The 20,713-nt window shown below is 41.1% G+C and overlaps 1 protein-coding gene across 5 annotated transcripts in view; it reads left to right on the top strand.

The window, feature by feature from the left end:
* LOC140527548 (myomegalin-like) overlaps positions 1 to 20,713 on the top strand; it is a 65,248-nt gene that overhangs the window by 10,224 nt on the left and 34,311 nt on the right. For 2 of the 5 annotated variants that reach the window (XM_072644560.1, XM_072644559.1), the window contains exons 5-11: positions 1 to 117; positions 1,916 to 2,007; positions 7,858 to 8,090; positions 9,808 to 10,258; positions 12,724 to 12,916; positions 19,508 to 19,624; positions 19,771 to 19,960. In XM_072644560.1, the coding sequence (XP_072500661.1) occupies positions 1 to 117; positions 1,916 to 2,007; positions 7,858 to 8,090; positions 9,808 to 10,258; positions 12,724 to 12,916; positions 19,508 to 19,624; positions 19,771 to 19,960 (1,393 nt within the window). The remainder of the gene's footprint in view (positions 118 to 1,915; positions 2,008 to 7,857; positions 8,091 to 9,807; positions 10,259 to 12,723; positions 12,917 to 19,507; positions 19,625 to 19,770; positions 19,961 to 20,713) is intronic. The other 3 variants (XM_072644562.1, XM_072644561.1, XM_072644563.1) reach the window with 3 other exon arrangements.

The following is a 20,713-nucleotide window of genomic DNA, read 5'->3' as shown; positions in this document are numbered from 1 at the left end:
GTGAACGAGGGATGAGAAAGGAGAGCAAGGAGGTCCAGGTGGATCTCCAGGACTTGGGATGTGAGACATGTGGCCGAAGTGAGAACGAGGCTGAGAGAAAAGCAATCACTAGCCCTGGTAAAAAAAAAAAAAAAATAGAGAGAAGATGGAGGAAGAGATTGAAAGTGAGATTGAAAGATTGAAAGAGAGAGAGACAGAGAAAGACAAAGAGAGAGAGAGAAAGACAGAGAGAGAGAGAGAGAGAGAGAGAGAGAGAGAGAATGTGTATGGTTGTGGGTATTTCCTTCCCTTCTTCCATGAAAACCAGCTTTACTGCTTGAATCCTTGGCAAAGCAGCCTTCTCCCTTCACCAATCAACTCAATAATGTGAAATGATTGTGGACAGAGGGTATTTATGGAGGTCATTGTAAGGAGAGGAAGACGGTGTGCTTCTCCTACTCTTTGTAGTTGTGGAGGTTTATGAATGTGAAATACTGCACACATACATACATATATACAGACAGAATTTTTATTTCATATGTTGCTTAGTTTTGCCAAAAGGTTTTTTCCCCTCTCAGTTATTTTTGTCAAAAGTAATGATAAAGAAGGAGGTAAGGGGGAAAATATACATTGGGAAATGTGTAAATGTATAAAAAGAGAAGATCACCATACCATTTATCTCACTAAAAGAGTGTGTACCAGTTTCATATAGTCCTATCATCATGTTTTTTTAACGCTGCCAACAAAGACATAAAATACTGAATCCCTTTATTTTTTGAGAATGAGAATAAAATAGGAGATAAAATAGTAAAACAAACATGATTGTCAGTGACTGAAATGGAAAAACCTTTTAGTCTTTGAAATATTGTAGAACTAAGCATAGGGTTTTGAACTTTCAAGAGTGCTAATCTGGTCTCAGACACTTCTGATCTGTGTGACACTGGGAAAGTCAGTTAACCCTCTTTGTCTTAGTTCCCCATCTCTCAAATGAGCTGCAAAAGGAAATGGAAAGGACTCGAATATCTTTGTCAAGAATGCTCCCAAAAAGGTCACAAAAAATTCAGTCACAACAGAAACAACTGAACCATTTTTCCCATGAGATATGAGGATGGTCGAAAATATAAATCCAATGTAGGTTATGGTCGGGGAGGATGTAAGAGAGTGAGAGAGATGACATATATGAAGCATATATACTTCTTTCTGTGTCCTCAAGTGCAAATGCTTGAATGATCTTGACCTGCCCCAGTTCCTTCTTGGCTCTGGGCTTTCCTTGGGATTTTGAGCAGCCTGAGATCCTTGGAGATGGAATCTTGAAGAGCAGCTTTCACTAGGTGTCTTTGGACTGTCATTTATTCAAATGTCTGCATTCCCAAGCAAGTGGTAAAGATAGGAGAAGTTGGGTAGGTAGGTCTATATTGGAGAAATTGACATTAGCAGGCATCAAAAAGCAATGAGTCTTCTTAGGGTCTAGTGGGTGGAAGCAGATAGGTAGGGTGTGGTCCCATTTGATTGATGGGGAAAATGAAGTTAGAGATGGAGACAATGACTGAGGTGGGAAGAAAACCCATACTTTTGTGGCTCCTGGTCAGCATCTGTGTTGACTTGCTTGCTGTAATGGTGAGTGTGTAATCATTGGAGTCCATTCAGACAAGTCGTGTTCCAAGGACAGGTCTGCTCTTTTCATGGCTTAGTAGCCCCACACCTGATACCTTGCAAGACTACCACCGACCAAACAAATCTCAAAGTTTTAGTAGAAAGGTGTGGCTTTTCATTTCTTCTTCCCTCAAGGATGTTAGTGCTGGGTGGGGCTGAGTGTTGGTGGTGGTTGGGGAAGACAGGAGACAAGAGATTGGCAACAAAAGGAATTTAGGGATCTTAACTGTTGTGTAGAGAAACACCATGTGGGGAGTTATTTTTCTAGTTTCCTTTCTTCCAGGCACAGCTGTGGATGAGAACACCAAAGATGCTAGCACTGAGTTCACTGATAGTGTTGAAGAAGCGGTGTCACACAGCAATAACCAGGAGCAAGTAAGTCAGAACCAGGTCCTAGGGAACCCTGGGGGGAGCTACACTACACTTTGGGGGTCTGATAGTCCCCTGTGGCTGGTGGCAAAACAGCATTGGACCTATGGATTGGAACATTTCGCCAGTATTTTCCCTCTCCTTTTATCCTGTTTAAAAAATTTATTCTCCCCCACTTACCTCTCCCTTCTCCACCCCTCCTCTCTGCACCAGTTGCTTCAAGAATTCTCTTGCTTTTCACAGGGCTTCTCTCTCTTCTTATCTCTCTTCCCTCCCTTTGGCCTCCTCTCCCAGAAGGGCATCTTCAAGGGGACTCAAGCAGAACGCTGACTGCTTCCTCAAGAGGTGCTCTCTAGGCAGCTCTGGGAGGCTACCTATTCAGTGGAATCTGACAGAATGATTACTGACCAACCAGCATCACCTGGCCAGTAGATACTAAGGCAGTAGCATGCCTGGAGGGCTAGAACTTGCTTCCTATCTTGTGGCAAATGCAGACTCACCTCTGTCCACAGGAGTGCCCTATTTGCAAACATGTGCCTTAGGTCTATATTTCATGGGATTGAGAATAAATGCCACATGCCAACCAAGGATCTAGGCCAAAGACAGTCTGACCACCAGAGGAAGGGCACTTTCTTTCTTCCCCAATTCCACACACATTGGTATTATCCAAGGTAATTGATGCAGGTTTTTAGAGTCAGAGCATATGTATTGAAGTCTGTTGCATCCCCCAGACAGTGACTGAATTCCTCATACCCTGGAAATTCAGGAGAAAAGGTAGCTGTAATGGGGAGAAGATGGTGGCTTCCTGGAGTAGCTTCATTTCATGGATGTAATCTACCCTCTTTCTAAGTCTGACCCCTTAAGAGGCTAATTTCATGTATGTTGCGTTTGGAGGTGGCCTCCTAGTAGATGAGTAGAAGACTCCCAGTGAGTCTTCTTCACCTTACCCCATGATCCTCTTTCTGTTGCTTGCTTATATCAATCTTGATTCTCGTTGAACTCATAGGTGAAATTCCCTCCTCCTGGAACATGAAATGCCTCTGTCGAACCCTCCATATACTAACCCAGGTTTCTGTCTTCCACTATGCCTACTGAGACTGGTCCTCCTACTTATTTCTAGTTGTCTCTTTCAGTCCTGGGCTAGGGGGCCCTACCAAATAAGTGAGAATGACTGTGAAGTGCATCATGGCAAGGACTGTGGCTATTATCAGTCTTAGAATTTATAGGAAATGAGGTTGGAAGGGGAGAGACACTGATGATCTAAATCAACCTCTGGTAGGGGAGCTGGCCCAAGGTTTAGCAGACCTTAGAATCCTTCATTGGAGCTTCATCCTTGGGGAGCCAATATGTAGATCATTTCCTCTAGTGTTCCTCCCTCTAATATAGATAGTGCTCTGACCCACTTTGAGAAAGTTACTCTAAGCTCACAGGAAACTGCTCTTCCCTTCTTCTTTACATTGTGTATCTTCCTCCTCTTCACCACTTCCCCACCCACCCAAGCATCTACCACACTCCTGGGTAGATTAGGAAGTATTTATTAAATGATTGCTTAGGTCAGAGTCAGATGAATTAGATTGAAAAGTGATCTAAGGAAGGACCAGGTGGGCTTCTTAATGAAGATCCTCATAAACTGCTGTTATCCCATCATGTTGCTGACTTCACATGAAACTCAGTGTGTATAGCAAGAACCCAGCGATTATGAACCTTTGTAAACTCTCTTTGAGACCCTGTGGTCTGCAAGGTGTGATTTTGCTTGCTGGCAATGCAATGAAAGCTTGTTTTGACTTAAGCTGAAGGTGTCATAATGCTCCAACATGTGTTCATTTGCCTCTAGGGAAATAAGCATTGGACCCTGGGCATACAACATGCTTTTTTTTTTTGATTGATTGCAGCCCTGGATGATGGACTGGATACATGCTTCCATAACCTCTTAAGTTCTCTCTAACATTCCATTAAGACACTTGACTTTTTGGTGCCCTATCAAGCTACCCACTTCTCACAGCTTCCGGGATGCTGCATCTGTGGAGGTTCATTTGTTCCTATTTTGTCAGAGTGCTTCCTCTTCACCCATGGGTTCAAGACCTATTAGGTAGTTGAATAGTTTTACACTGGTGTCTGAGTACTACCTCCATAGATCACCTCATCAAATAGAACTTGGGAGTACAACAAAGACAATTTCCTTGGCCTGAAGAAGTGATCTATTGATATGATACTGTATTCAAGATTCAAAGAGAAGGCAAAGTCAAAAGTTCCTAAGAAAAAGAGAAAATAATTGATGAACGCAAACTTATTAATACAAATAGATCTTTCATTAGGAAACATCCAAATTGAAAGCCCTGAGTAACAAAGTCCTGAAAGTTCATATGAAAATAAAATATACTCTGCTAGGCAATGGAAGAAGAAACTAGAACTCCATGGATATCAAAAGGCATTGGGAAAGTTACAAAACCTGAGTTAAAGGAGAAAAAATAATTGAGTATAAAGACATTGCCTGATCCTAGGACAATGATTAAAAATAGGAAGGAGGTATAATTAGCAAGACACAAAAAGAGAGCTTCCTAAATACATACATGCATTTTAAAAAGAGGGGAATAAGATAGTCCTCCCTCCTATCTTGCCCAGATGATAGTCACAATTGTTAGCATATTCACATTGATTATGTCAAAAACATATCCCATATGGGAATCCTGACTAATAAAAGGGCAGATAAAGATCATCTTGTCCACTATTTAGCTGAAGTATGAATTCTCTCTAATATATCCTACCAAAGTGGTCACTTAGCCTTCCCGGGAGGATCCCCTAGTCATTGGAAAATCAATACCTCCTAAAGCTACTCCTGTCATTTTGCCCTAATTCTGATGGATTTGTTCCTTACTTTGAGGCCAAATGTATCTTCCTGTGCCTTCTGCCCATTGATTCTAGCTCTCCCATATGGGGTGACGAGAAGGTGTAATCTTTCTCTCAAACTCCACCTGTTCAAATAGTTGAAGACAGCATGTTTTCTTCCACCTGTACCCCATTATTCACTGCTTTCAAGTTTTCTCTTTTCCAGACTAAATAGACCTAGCTCTCTTATCCATTCTTCAGCGTGTGGCTCCACAGACAGATACTCTCACTACCCTAGTCGTCCTCCTCTGGAATTACTCTGTCTTGCCAATTTCTTTCTCAAATATAAACCCTAGAACTGAGCCCAGCATTGTAACTGTCTATATGGGAAAAGAACAAGCACACAAAAGACTATTGCCTCCCCCAGTCTGGATGATGGAAATATCAGAATGCTTGGAGGACAGGCTGGAAGTGTTATAGTTCCATGTTAGGACATGTTGAATGTCAGATGCCTTTGGAATACTCTAGCAGCCATATGTCCAGGAGGCAGTTAGACATGAGATAGTGGAACTCAGGAGACAGGTGAAGACAGGATCAAGAGAAGTTGGAATCATTTAGACGAAGACGAAAATTGAACTTCGTAGAGCTGATTAGGAAAGTGTAGAGAAAGGAAGAGAAAGTCCAGTTCAGAGCACTGGGGCCTAAGTCCAAACTTAGTGCACATAGAATGGATGATGGTTGCACAAAAGAACTAAGAGGAGTCATCATCAGGCAGGAGTAACAAGAGAGCAGGGTGCTGGTTGAACTGGAAAAGTAGGGAGGAGGACACGCTATTCTTCAGTGTCAGATCCCGTCCAGCATTTTTCAAGGATAAATCCTTTTTTCAAACCAAAAGAACAACCTCACAGATACCCAGTATCTTGGAAGAGATCCTTTTCATTCACATGGTAAAGTCAGGAGACAAAGAGCATGGGATTTCAAAGAGAGTGAAGTAGAGACAATGAGTAGTGAGTATTTTTTGAAGGAAGAAGACTGTGAACAGGAGAAGAGATATAGAATGAGATCTTGAGTGTTTGGCAGATCCCGCCTATTTTACTTGATCAACCCCAAAACACTCTGTAACTTATGCTTTCACATAATTGATTCCAAAAGCACATACAGTGTAGGGTGCAGGTTAAAGGAAGACAGAGGATTTAGTCTATTGCTCCTGATTTCATGCCCAGCACTTTCCATGACATCACAGGTCACATCTCCAGGAGGAGTAGAAATGTTGTCAATCTGCCAAGGGTAACCAAGAGCCAGCCTGGGCCCATAAGGATTGTTAAATTTTCCGGATGAGCATCTACACCTTGGAAATTAGCAAACGGTATAGCCCAGGCCTTGATATGTTGTTTGATTGTCTCAGTCATTAAGAGTAATTCAAGGTCCTTGGAAGAGAAGACCAGGGGATTAGGGTTTTTCAGACTGGAAAGCCTGAAGGCAGATGTTCACAGATCTACAACTACAAGGGACCTTGCAGTTGAACACATCATTTTTTTATAGAGTTGACTGATGCTAGGTGTTGCCATAGTGCATAGAGTGCTGGGCCTCTAGTCAAGCACACTCCTTTTCTTGAGTTCATATCTGGCTTCAGACACTTGATAGATGTGTGACCTTGGGCAAGTGCTTAGTCTGGCTTTACCTCAGTTCCTCATCTGTAAAATGAGCTTACAATCGGTGTGACCTTGTAAAAGTCACTTAATTTTGTTTGTATCAGTTTCCTCATCAGAGAAATGAGCTCAGGAAGGAAAAGGAAAAACAATTCAGTATCATTACCAAGAAAAACCTTCAATGGGATCATTATGAGGTGGATGAGACTCAAAATAATTGAACAACAAAAACATAGAATTGAAATCAATCAACCAATAAGGCTCTAGTCCATGTACCTCATATTGTAATAGGCACAGAAAACAATAAGAGGAGAGTTTCCTCATAAGACTTACTTTATCTCAAAGTAACCTGTGTGTGTACATACAAACATGTATATAAATATATGTATCTATACACACACATACATATGTATGTGTATGTATATGTGTGTGATATAGGAGTCCACATATATAGATGTCCATATATAGATATCCATAATATGTATAGATTTCCACATATACACACTTATATGTACACATACACACTATATATATATATATATATATATATATATATATATATATATATATATATATATATATGGAGAGAGAGAGAGAGAGAGAGAGAGAGGGAGAGGGAGAGAGAGAGAGAGTTGCACACATACAAAATAAATAGAAGATGTTTGGAGTGGGGGAGGACCTAGCAGCTGGGGACATAAGGGAGGACCTCCTGTAGTAAACAGCCCTTGAGCTGATCTTTGAATGAATTGAAATCAAATGGAAGACTCTAAGATGTGGAGATGAGGAGAAAGTGAATTCTAGGCCTGAGACACAGCCATGTGTCTTTCCCAGATACTTTAAGAAGAGGACACTAACTGTGTGCCCTAGGCAGTTTAGGGTTCAACTCCAGTCACCTGCCTGAAGTGACAGGGGTTGCTATGATTCTGTTCAATTAAACATTCTGATTCTGTAACTTCAGTTCATTCCTCTGCTTTTATTCTGTCACCAAGAGCTTGTTGTCATTTCTGCTTGAACAGTCCATGGTTTCCCTTGTGTACCAGTGATATACTAGCAGTACTGTTGCTCTTCACTGTCTTGTCTGGAAGCCACTCTAGGTGGACTTCCAAGCAGTAGGAACAAGAGAATCGTAGTGTCCTCACACCTCAGAGGTATAAAGGAGAGGGACGCAGTTTCTGGTATGCCCATCCCCTGTCCTGAAAGGTCTATTCACTGCCCTTGTGTGATGGCATTTCTATGGGCCAGCAAAGCACTTTGGAAAGAGAGAAAGGTCATGGGGTCTGACTACTTCTTTCTGCTTGGTGGTCTTCATTGTTAACCCCTTGGTTTGTGAATACTCTCTTGTTGGGTGACCTAACCAATTGAAAACTTGGTTTTTTTTCAGTACATCAAAGAGGCTTTAGAGAGCAGCATGGCAACCCAGGATACCCAACATTCCAATCTAACTCCTCCTCCCCCAACACGAGGAGACAAAATCCATGACCCTGAGGAGGAACTCTTTTGCCCTGAGGCAGAGATCCATCAGCTCCTGGAACAGAAGAGAAAAGTTGAAGGGGAACTGAAGGATCTGAAAGCCCAACTTGAGGAAGCAGGATTCTCCTCTGTTTCCCATATCAGGTCAGAAATAGGCACCTGGCAAAGAGGAATTCTTCCAGGTGAGAGCTATGATACCCAAGAGGCTTGCTCTGACCCAGCTGGGAGAGGCACTGGGCTACATGCAGGGCGGGGCATTGGTCTTGGCTCTTGGGAAACCTAGATTCAAGGAGGGAGGGAACAAATACTTGATAAGCACCTACTCTGTGCCAGTCACTATGCAAAGTGCTTAACAAATTTTAAATTTTATCTCATTTGATCCTCACAACAATGCTGGGCCATTTAATAGTTGAGAAAACAGTGGCAGACAAAGGTTAATATTATTTTCTACAGTTGGGATCAAAGCCTAGTTATGGAATAAAGATAGGGATGTGATAGTCAGTAGACTACTAGACTTGGAGTCCTAGACTCAGAAACTTAGAGGTGGAAGGGATCTTAGAGGTCCTCCAGTCCAGCCCTCTCATTTTACAGATGAGAAAACTGAAGCAGGGAAAAGCTGAGTGACTTGCCCAGGGTCATATACGTACTAAGTGCCTGAGAAGGGCTTTGAATCCTGGTCTTACTGTTTTCAATCTAATGCCCTATCCATTAAGTCATAAAACGACTTGTATATTATGATACTGATACATATACCATGGTATGTAATGGAGAGAGAGCTGGCTACACCTGGCTTTGAGCCCCAACTCTTCCATTTCCTGATTGTATGACTCTGGGAAAGTCACTTGGCTTCTAAGAGTTCCTGACCATTCTCTTAAGAATGTAATTTGCATACAAGTTGGTGATCCAAATGAAGAGAGATGACCTGGATTTAAGCAGCAATTCTAACATACAATGGCTGTGTGACCCAAGTCAAACTCAGGACCTTAGGAAACTCTCTAAGAGTATAAGGTCTAGAAGAGGTGACAACGCATATTGCTGGAGCAAATTTTCTCACTGTGGAGTTCCCTATTCCAATGAAATCAGAGATCGACTCCCTGTGTTCTCCTCTTCTCTGTGTGTCTGTCTGTCACTGTCTCTGTCTTTCCTCCTGTATCAGTCTAGTAAATCTGTCTACCTGTCAGACAAACGGGGAGAGACAGAAAGACAGAGACAGAGACAGAGAGACGGAGAAAGAGACAGAGACAGAGACAGAGAGACACAGAGAGAAGACTCCAAATAGTAGAGAATGTAAAGTCCAAATCCTTTTGCTCTTCATCACTGCCTTGGTAAAGTGTTGGTTAGAAGAGAACAACAATAACTTAGTAAAAATGTGGTTTCTTTGGAATGCCCTGTGAATATGATTGTGACTTATCCTCCCTCATCTCAATCATCATCTTCTGAGAGTTTCCACATGTGTCTGAATAAAAAATTTCCTAAAACACATGGGAACTAATTTATCCCACGCAAAAATATTCTTGGTTTTTGTCCCACAAAAGAAATTAGAGATTTATTTGCAAGAGTTCAGATGTTCCTCACCCCTCAGAACTGAGATCCATTGTTTCCCATAGTGGGAAAAAGCCTGAATCAAGAGTCAGAAGTCTTGATAGTCTAGTCCTGGCTCTGCCATTCACTGTTAGTGGACCTCTCTCTGCCTTGTTTTTCTCTTCCATGCAATAGCAAAGTCATTTTCCACCCTTTCCAAAATAAAACTTCTAATTCATTGAAAGCCTATAGTCACATAATGAAGTTCATCAAGGAGGCCATCAGGAATGTTGTTGTGGTACTGAGCCTGGTGCCCTGTGTCTGTTTGTGCATCCTGTAGGAACACCTTGCTGAGTCTGTACATGGAGAATGCAGAGCTGAAGGAGCAGATGGGAGAAGCAATGTCTGAAGGCTGGGAAATGGAAGAAGACAAGGAGAAGGAGGAAGAATGGTGGGTGGAGGATGCCAGAGGGGCTTTGAAAGAAGACGGCCAATGTGTTGAGGTCAGAAAGGTGCAGAGGAAGCTCCAGAATGCCAACAGCATGATCAGCCTCCTCAGGGAGCAGCTGGCCCTGAACAGCCAAGAAGGGGGCAAGGAGCTGAATGCACAGCTTATTATTGGCCTGGCCAAAGAGATTGACCGTCTGAAGACTGAAGTCGTTTGGAGTCCTAGGGATCCCTCGGCTCTAGGACAGCAGCTTCAAGACAGGGGGTCCAAAGGGCTGTATTCTGGACACCAGATCACTGATGTTGTGTCTGTCGTTGATGTCAAATGCAAGGATGACCAGCATGTGAGTCTAGGTTTCCAGGAGAGAAACCTGAATGTGGAGACATTCTATCTGTCTTTAACTTGGTGGGGAAGCCAGGGGAAGTGGGATGTAGGAGGTAGGAGGTAGGGCTCCCTAGAGCCTCCAAAGCTTAAAGTTTAGTACTTCATCATCATTTCATTCTCTTCTGGGAACCACCCTCCCACTCCCCACTATTTGTCCAGGGAAACAGTGGGGATGCTTCCCTCTGGTTTGCCCCAAGTCTGACTTTCAGATCAAAATAGGGGTGTCTCCATGTTGTTAATCAGAGAATCTCAGAGTTAGAAGGGACCTTAGAGTTCATTTAGCTCAAGCCCTTATCTAATCCATGATACATACTTAGTCTTAATGTTTTTTTCTCACGTGACCTAAAACAACAAAGGATAGAATAGGGGCCCTGGAGTTGTCTTGTTGAGTTCCAATCCAGCCCCAGACACTTACTAGCAGTGTGACCTTGATCAAGCAAGCCACTTCAACCTGTTTGCCTCACTTTCCTCATCTTTCCAATGAGCTAGAAAAGGAATTGTGCAAACCACATCAATATCTTTGCTAAGAAAATCCCAAAGGGGATAACAGAGTCAGACATGACTGAAAGATGACCCAAGAACAAAAACCTATTTAGTCTGGAGAAGAGGAAGAGCCAAAGAAGACATGAGAGCTCTCCTTCATTTTTGAAGGCATTGTTGTATGGAAGTGAGATGAGGTTTGTTCTCTTTGAACTCAGAGGGAAAATCCAGGAGCTGGTTAGAAGTAGGGAAGTGGCAAATTTAGGCTCAGTAATAAAGAAAATCTTTCTAATTAGAGCTGTCCAAAGGTTGAACAAGGTGGATGGGTTCCCAGACCTTTGTGGTGGGCCTAGGGCTGTCTTCAAGAAGTGGTCAGATGACTACTTTGTTTGGTATGTTAGAGTGGGGAACCTTGGTGTGTATGATTTGGACAAAATGGATAGTGATATCCCTTCTAAATTGCAAAGTTTGTGATTCTGTTCTCTTTTCTTCACAACTCTGACACTTGTCCACTTAACCATTTTGGTAATGGGGAATTTGGCTACCTTCTAAGGTATGCATACCATCTCCTTTTAGTATTAAGAAGTAGGTGAGTGGCTCCTCTAGGCAGGCAGACTGTAGCAAGTATAATACACAATTGCCATGAGTCTAGATAATACTTCTGATTATATGTTAGCACTCTGCCCACTACCCACATTTGCAGGTCTCCTGACTGTTCCTTGCTCACTGATTTTGTGGAAAATATAAATATTGTCTACTTTTTTGCATAACTATTTATACAATCTCTCCCTACTGTAGCATTTCACTCTGAGGGGTGGGGTGGGGTGGAAATGAGTAGGAATGATGGAGTAGTAGTTCCTAGGCTCATTATAGGATGATAATAATAATGACAGCCAACATTTATATAGTACCTTCTATGGGTCAGGCACTGTGCTAAGTTTGTCAGTCACCAGTCATGTCTGATTTTTCATGTCCCCGTGCACCACACCACCAAAGATGCATTTCTATACCCTACTCTCTTCCAAAGTCTGTCCATTTTCATGGTCAGTGTTTCCATGGCACTATCCATCTCATCATCTGCCATGCAGTTTTCCTTTTGCCTTCCATCTTCCCCAAACTCAGGGTCTTTTCCAGTGAGTCCCACCCTCTCATTATGTGGCCAAATTTTTAAGCTTCACTGTTGGACTTTCCAGTGATGGCCTGAATTAATTAATTTAATTATTGACTGATTTGATCTCCTTGCTGTCTAAAGGACTCTGAAAAGTTTTCTCCAGCACCACAGTTGAAAAGCATCAATTCTGCAGATTTCAGCTTTCCATAGTAGTTCAACTGTAACAGCTGTTTGTTACTACCGGAAAAAACACAGCTTTGTGTTTTCTCCACAGCATATGGACCTCAGTCACCAAGTTGATATCATTGCTTATTAGTTTGTTGTCCAGATTTTCTAAGTGTTTTACATTTACTATCTCATTTGCCCCTCATAACAACTCTGGGAGGTAGGTAATATTATTATTATCCCCACTTTACAGATAAGGAAAGTGAGGCAAGCAGAAGTGAAGTGACTTGTCCTGACTCACACAGACAATAAATGTGTAAGTCTGCATTTGAACTCAGGTCTTTTTGACTTCAAACCCAATGATCTATCTACTTGGCTACAATAATGAATAGCTATCCAGTCTGTATTTGAAAACCAGTTTTAGGGAGCACACTACTACCCCAGGCACTCTACTCCATTTTTGTACAGATATACTTATTTATAAGCTTTTACTGTACCTTAAACCTAAATTTGCCATGTGTTATCACTCTTCCACATCACCAAATACCATTCCAGTCCTTGAAGATGCTGATTAGACACCTGCCCAGTCTCTTCTGTTTCCCAGGCCTAATCACCATTCTTCTGTTGAATCTCTTTATTGACTAACTCTCCCTTTCTGACTCTCTCAGGTGAACAGCCAAGGGCTGCTCAGTAGCAACGTGTCACTAGAACAATCTCCTCTGCAGGGGTCAACTCACCATCTCCGCTTCCACTTGGAACGCTGTAAACAAGGCTACCAAGATCTCCAGGAGAAATTGCTAGTGTCTGAAGCTACAGTCCTAATGCAGGCCAGCCAGCTAGAGCAATACCAAGCCTTGTTTCGTAAGTCCTGGCTTCAAAGCTGTCAGACTGATGAAGTGGGCATTACTTTAGGTGTTAGTAAGATTGCTTAGCTTTTCTGAAGAGCTCAGGATACATTATAGTTGTTTCTGAATTGAATTATTTTGTTGTCAGTGTTTGACAATCACTTCCACATATCTTACATTGTTTTCCACTGCCTCCCTGAGACAGCATACAGTCTTCTATAGGGTCTCCACATACATTCCTATTAAATGCATCATGTATAGAAGAATTGAAATGAATGCGGGCAACCATAAAGCAGAACAAAATGAAACATAATCAAAAGAAATGATCTCTTTCTATCTGCCATGAAATTCCATAGGTTTTTTCCTCTGGATGTGGAAGGTGTTTTGCCTCAAGGGTCCATTGAAAATTTTTGTTTCCTTTTCATTTTGTGATTTTTTATTATTTAATTTGTTTTCAGTGTTCTACAATCACTTCCTTTTATCTTAGATTTTTCCCATCCCTTCCCCCTTTCCCCACTACCCTCCACTCCTTCCCTGAGATGGCATCAAGTTTAATATAGGTTCTACTCAGACATTCCTGTTGAATACATTTTCACCTTAGTTATGTTGCATAGATGAATTAAAATGAATGGGAGAAATCCTAAAACAAAAATTAAAGCATAATGGAAAAGAAAATGATCTGCTTGATTCTGTGATCGATTTCCATAGTTCCTTCCCTGGATTTGAAAGGTATTTTGCCTTAAGAGATCATTGGGAATTATTTAAGTCCTTGCAGTGCAATGAAGAACTAAGTCTACCAGAAAAATTCCTTGAGCATTGTGGTTGATGCAATGTACAAAGTTCTCCTGGTTCTCCTCTTTTTACTCAGCATCAGTTCATAGAAGTCTGTCCAGGCTTTTCTGAAGTCTTACTATTCATCTTTTCTCATACCACAATAGTATTCCATTATATTCTTATACCTCTCCTTGCTCAGTCATTCCCCAATTTCCTTGATTTCCAGTTTTTTGCCACCACAAAGAGAGCTGCTAGAAATATATTTCTACATGTAGGACCCCTTCCCATTTCTAGGATTTCTTTGGGACAGACTCCCAAAAGCGATATTGGTGGGTCAAGGGACAGGCACATTTTGTAGCCCTCTGGGCATAGTTTCAAATTACTCTCTAGAATCATTGGATCAGCTCACAGCTCCAAAAACAATGAATTAGTGGTCCAACTCTCCCACATCTACTCCAATATTTATCATCTTTCTACTTTGTCATGTTAGTCAAGCTGATAGGTTTGATGTGGTACCTCAGAACGGTTTTGATTTCATCTCTCAAAGCAATAGTGATTAGGGAACATTTTTTCATGTGATTAAAGACAGCTTAAATTTCTTCCCATGAAAATTCCCTCTTTAAAACCTTTGACCATTTATCAATTGGGGAATGCCTTGTATTCTTATACATTTGACTCACTTCTCTATATGTTTTAGAAATGAGGCCCTTATCACAGACTTTTGTTGCAAAAAGCCTTTCCCAGTTTTCTGCTTTCCTCCTAATCTTTGTTGCATTGCGTTTGTTTTTACAAAAACTTTTCCATTTAACATAATCAAAATTGTCCACTTTGGACTTCCTAATGTCATTTATCTCTTGTTGGGTCATAAATTTCTCCAGAAGTATGACAAATACACTGTTCCTTGCTCCTGTAATGTGTTTATAGTATCAGTCTTTATACCTAGATCAGGTATCCATTTGGACTTTATTCTTGTGGACAGTTTCAGGCATTGGTCTATACCCACTTTCCTCCACACTGTTATCTAGTTTTAACATCAATTTTTGTCAAACAGTGTGTTCTTATCTTTGGTGTGTCAAACAGTAGATTGCTATATTCGTTACCTTCTCTGTCCTGAGTACCCAACTTATTCCACTGGTCTACCCCTCTATTTGTTAGCCAGTACCAAGTGGTTTTGATGATTGCTGCTTTATAATACAGTTGGAGATCTATTAGGGCTAGGCTACATTCTCTAACATTTTTTTTCACGAGTTCCCTTGATATTCTGAACCTTTTGTTCTTCCAGAAAAATTTTGATATTATTATTTTTTCTAGCTCTCTTTGTTGCGGCCCAAAACTGGAAATCAAGGGGATGCCCATCAGTTGGGGAATGGCTTCATCCATGCAAAATGACTATGGTGAAAATGCATTTCATAGGAATGTATGTGTAGAGCCTATATAAAATTGCATGCCGTTTTAGGGATAGAGTGGGGAGGTAGGGGAGAAGAAGGGAGGGGGAGGGGTAAAAATCTAAGATAGAAGTGATTGTAGATCACTGAAAACAAACAAAATAAGAAAGTAATAAAAAAGAAGATATTCAAATCTGCAATAACAAAAAGAAAATAATTCTCTGATACTTTGATTGGTATGGCACTGAATAAGTAAATTAATTTAGGTAGATTTCTCATTTATATTGTATGAGCTCGGCCCACCCATGAGCAACTGATATTTTTGCACTTACTTGGTGAAGTGTTTTGTAATTGTGGTCATCTAGTCCTTCATCTTGTTTTGGCAGCTAGACTCCCAGATACTTTCTAGTGTCTACCATAGTTTTAAACGAGATTTCTTTATCTATCTCTAGCTGTTGTGCTTTTGCTGGAGGATGTCTCCTTATTGTCACTCTCTTGAATGAAATTATTGATTGTTTCTGTAATTTGGAGTTTAACCCACTAGGAGTAGAGTGTTTAGTTTCCAGTGAGTTTCGGGTTTATATTTCCATGGCCATTGATTACATCTAATTTTTATCGCATTATGATCTGAGAAGGATGCATTGATTATCTCTACCTTTCTACACTGGATTTTGAAGTTTCTCTTCCCTAGTACCTTGTCCCTTTTTGTATATGTGCCATGTCCTGCTGAGAAAAAGGTATATTCTTTTCTATCTCCATTCAATGTTCTCCAGAGATCTATCATATCTACCTTATTCAGAGTTTTATTCACTTCCTTAGCTTCTTTCTTATTTATTTTGAAGTTTGATTGACCAAGTGGAGAGAGTGGGAGGTTGAGGTCCCCCACTATAGTTTTGCTGTTCATTTCTTCCTGTAAGTCATCTAACTTTTCCTCTAAGAATTTGGAGGCTATACCACTTGAAGCATATATGTATAGTAATGAAATTCTTTCATTGTCTATGGTGCCTTTCCCCAGGATATACTTACCTTCCTTATGTCTTTTGTCTAGATCTATTTCTGCTCTTGCTTATTCTGAGATTAGCATTGCTACCCCTGCTTTTTTCTTCATCAGCTGAAGCACAAAATATTCTGTTCCATCCTTTTACAATTACCCTATGTGTATGTCCCCTTTTCAAATATATTTCTTGTAAACAACATATTGTTGGATCATGGTTTTTAATCCATTCTGCTATCTCTTTCCATGTCATGGGAGAGATCGTCCCATTCACATTCACAGTTATGATTACTATGTGTGTTTCCCTGCAATCCCTTTCCCCTTGTTTATGCTTTTATTTCTCCCTTCTCCGTTCCCCTGCATGAAACAGTTTTAATTTTTGACCACTGCATCCCTCAGTCTTCCCTCCTTTCTTTCAGCCTCCCTCTCTTTTAATCCCCTTTTCCCTTACTACTTCTTCCCTCTCTTTTTGCCTCCCCTCCTTTTTCTTTCCAGCTTCACCTCTTGCTTCCTCTGGAGCTAACTGCATTTCTTTACCTAACTGAGTTTGTTGTACCCTACTTGAATCCATTCAGATGAGAATACCTCTCAAACAATGCTTATCTCCCTCCCCTCTTTCCCTCTACTGTAATATATTTTTGTGCCTCTTCCTGTGATGGAATTTATTTTTTTCTGTCTCCTCCTTTTCACATCTCCCATTAGAATCCCTTTGCACCCTTGAATCACATTTGTTATCATCAGATCTTTTCATTTATACCCACCCCCTCTATCTATGTATATCTCTTTTATATTTCATAATAAATGTACAATTCTCAAGATTAACAGGTATCATTTACCCTTATATGGATGTAAACAGATTTCCCATTTTGAGTAACAAGATTTTTTTTCCCCATTTACCTCTTTAGGCCTCCTTTGAGACCTGCTTTTGAAGATTGAATTTTCTGTTGAGTTCTAGCCTTTTCATCAGGAAGGTCTGGAAATCCCCTATTTCATGGAATGTCTATCTCCTTGCCTGAAATGTTATGCCCAAGTTTGGTGGGTCATTAATCCTTGGTTGTAGTCCCAGCTCCTTTGCCTTATGGAATATCATAAACCAGTTCTTTCGATCTTCTATTGTAGTACCTTCAAAGTCTTGAGTGATCCTGACTGTACTTCCTCAATATTGGAATTCTTCCTTTCTAGCTGTCTAGAGTATTTTCTCTTTCACTTGATACTTTGGAATTTGGCAACGATATTCCTTTTTTTATGTTTGGGGTCACTTTTAGGAGGGGAATGGTGGATTCATTTGATATCTCTTTTGTCCTCTGGATCTAGGACTTCTGAGCACTTTTCCTTGATGATTTCTTGAATGATATTGTCCAGGCTCTTTTCTTCCTCATGACTTTCTGGTAGGCGAATAATCCTTAGATTTTTCTCTGCTGGATCTATTTTCCAGGTCAGCTGTTATTTCTATTAGACATTTTACATTTTCTTCTATGTTTTCTTTCTTTAGATTCTGTTTGACTGATTCTCTATGCCTCTTATTGTCATCAGCTTCCACTTGCCCAATTGCAATTTTTATCAAATCATTTTCTTCAGTTAATTTTTCCTTGTCCTTTTCCATCTGTCCAATTATTCCTTTGAAGCAGTTGTTTTCTCCAGGTAGATCTTATACTTCCATTTCCATGTATCCAGTTGTCCTTTTAATATTTTCTGTGATTTCTTTTTTCATATTTTTATAGTCATTGTTCAGGTTCTCTTCTGTTTGTCTAAATTGACTTTTCAAATCCTTGCTGGGCTCTTCCAAAAAGGATGTTTGTGCTATACACCAGTTCATATTTCCTTCTGAAGTGTCAGATGGGAGTACAGTCTCAGTGATGACCTCACTGGTATTTGTGTTTTGGTCCTTGTCCCCATAGAAAGATTCTATGGTCTTTTTGCTTTGTTTCATGCTCATGATAATCACCCTTTTCCTGGCTTTTAAAGTAGATCACTGCATCTTGGGCACAGGGGACTCTATCCCACAGTTCCTGTGCCTAGAATGTGAGGTTTTGTTTGTTGTGGCCTCTAGTTCTTTCAACTGGAAGCTAAAATACTCCAGGTTAGCTGGTGCTGAGCTGGCTGGGCTTGGAAAGCAGACACCAGAAGAGGTCTTTTTGGTCTTCTCCACAGTTACCATGGAGCTAGCTGGTTGAGTGTTGAGCAGGGGTGGCCTGGCCACAGGAGATCTCCTCTGTTGAGCTAGAGCATAGGCAATGTCCATGGTTGATGATGCTGACTATGCTAGTGTCTTCCTGTTTACCCTAGGGTGCTGTGGCATGCCTTGGGTCCTGGGGTAGACAGTTGTTGGGCTCACACCACTGGGGCTCAGGATCTTCTCCAGATTTGCTGAGGTGGGGCTGTCTGGGACATCTCTGCTCCTCCACTGGTCCCCATCAGCACGGTAAAAGGGACTCTCCTTTGCAATCTTCCTTGACTCATGGGCTATGAGTATGTTTACACATTCTGCTGCTCCCACTCTACCAGGGTTTTTCAGAGGCAGATTTTTTCTGGGATTGTCAAGGTCAACAAGGGGAGGGAGATAGCAATTACTGATCACTCTGCCATCTTGGGTCTTGGAACTGGAAATCCTTTATAGGTATTTTAAAAATTCTTTTTGATGAATTCTGTCTGTCCCACATTTCTGGCAAAGAGGATAGGGTATTTTTGACCTCCATGTACAGATGGGAAACTTGAGGCTCATGGATGTGAAGCAACTCGATCTAGTTTGCATTCTTAAAGGGAACTGGAGCTTAATCCAGATTTTGAGATTTCTGATAAAATCCTTAGGTCATTCTGCCTCTGTAATGGCCGGCTAACCAACTCCTCTTTATCCACACACAACAATCTATTGTCTTTTGCAAACTAATGTCATGACTGCTGGTCCAGATTGTTTACAATTTTCAGTTAGTTCCTCAATTAAGTTCTACTCACCCATCCTCACAGCTAAAACTTAAAACAAGTGTCTTAATGATATATGGATGTAAGCAGAATTAGCCATTAACACAGGGCTCATTAATGTCACAACTTCCATGGTTACAGCATGTTTTTTAATATATTTACCATCTTCTTTTAATCTGATGGCAACTTCATGTGGTACAGAGTGTAAGGTGGGAGGAAGACCCATTTTTCAGATGGGGAAACTCAGAGCAGCAAAGTGACTTCCCTGCTGTTATACACAAGTAGTAAATGGCACAGATGTCCCTCAGCTCTTCCAAGTTCAAGCATAGCATTACTTCCCCTTGTCCTGTGAGGGAGGAGTCTCCCTAATCAGTGATTGAGCAGGAACAAATTTCTTCTCTTAGAATCCAAATAAAGCATATGTGGTGTTCCAGAAGTGAAATGCCCACTCTGTATGTGATAATGTAGATGACACTACAAGACTCACAGAGAGTAGAGGCTCTGACAGACACAATCATTCTCTCTTCTTCTCCAGGTGAGCCAGGAGTGAAAAAGGAGAGCAAGCAGGTCCAGGTGGATCTCCAGGACTTGGGATATGAGACATATGGTGGAAGAGAGAATGAGAACAAGGAAGAAGAAACCACCAGTACTGGTAAAAAAAAAAATTTCAGAGAGGAGAGAGAGAGAGGGAGAGAGAGAGAGAGAGGCGGAGAGACAGAGACAGAGAGAGATGAGTATGGGTGTGGGCACTTCCTTCCCTTTTTCCATGCAAACCAATTTTCCTGCTTGAACCCTTAGAAAAGCTGCCTTCTTCCTTCAATGAGGTGTTGCAATCGGATACCATGGGGGTCTTCTCCTCTCCTGAGAGGCAGGCAAGAAAAGTACAAGAGAACCTCATCGAGAGAGTGTCCCTTGTGGAGGCTGAACTTCCAAAATCCCAGGTGGAAGGGAAGGTTGCAGTTGAGCTAAAATCAGCCACCTGGCCAAGGTAAGAAGGAAACCAATTTCAGGAGGGCAGAACCCAAGAGAGGCTGACTTTCAGTGAGGAATATAATTACAAATTGAGACATGGAAAGGATCTTAGAGGTCTTTTCATCCACCACCCTCACTTAACAGCGCCACAATACGTCCCAGGTCAAGCTCTTTTGGTCATTTTTTCCACCATGATTGTTTCAGAATGAATATAAATAAAAGTTGTCTCTGGTTTAGCCAGAAACACTAAGGTTCTTTCTCTCTTAGACTCATTTGTTTTAAAGTTTTCATTTATCTGTCTCTCTCTCTCTCTCTCTCTCTCTCTCTCTCTCTCTCTCTCTCTCTCTCTCTCTCTCTCTCTCTCTCTCCATCCATCCATCCATCCATCCATCTATGTAATCTATCCTTGAAAGAGAGGCAGGGGCAATAGGCAAGAGGTAATAGGGAATGCTGTTGTTTATTGAGGAGCATAGCTACCTGGTGAAAACTACATTTTTTAAATAAAAAAATTGGGGGATTAACAACAATCTATTTTCTCTCTTCCCCACATTCCCACTCCATGAGGAGGGGGTGTACAGAACAATGAAAATAAGCCCTTGTAATAAATGTCCATCATCAAGAAAAACACATTGCCTCTTTGGCCATGTCCACAAAAATATCTGCTTCTTTCTGCACCCTGAGTCAAAGACACATTTACAGTTTAGCAATTTGGGGACATAGTTCTGAATTGCTTTCCAGAATAGCTGTGGCAATTGCAAGTTTCACTAAG

The sequence above is a fragment of the Notamacropus eugenii genome, chromosome 2, assembly GCF_028372415.1.
Source record: "Notamacropus eugenii isolate mMacEug1 chromosome 2, mMacEug1.pri_v2, whole genome shotgun sequence".
In the NCBI taxonomy this organism is placed as follows: Eukaryota; Metazoa; Chordata; class Mammalia; order Diprotodontia; family Macropodidae; genus Notamacropus; species Notamacropus eugenii.
This window is presented reverse-complemented; position numbering and strand designations above follow the sequence as displayed.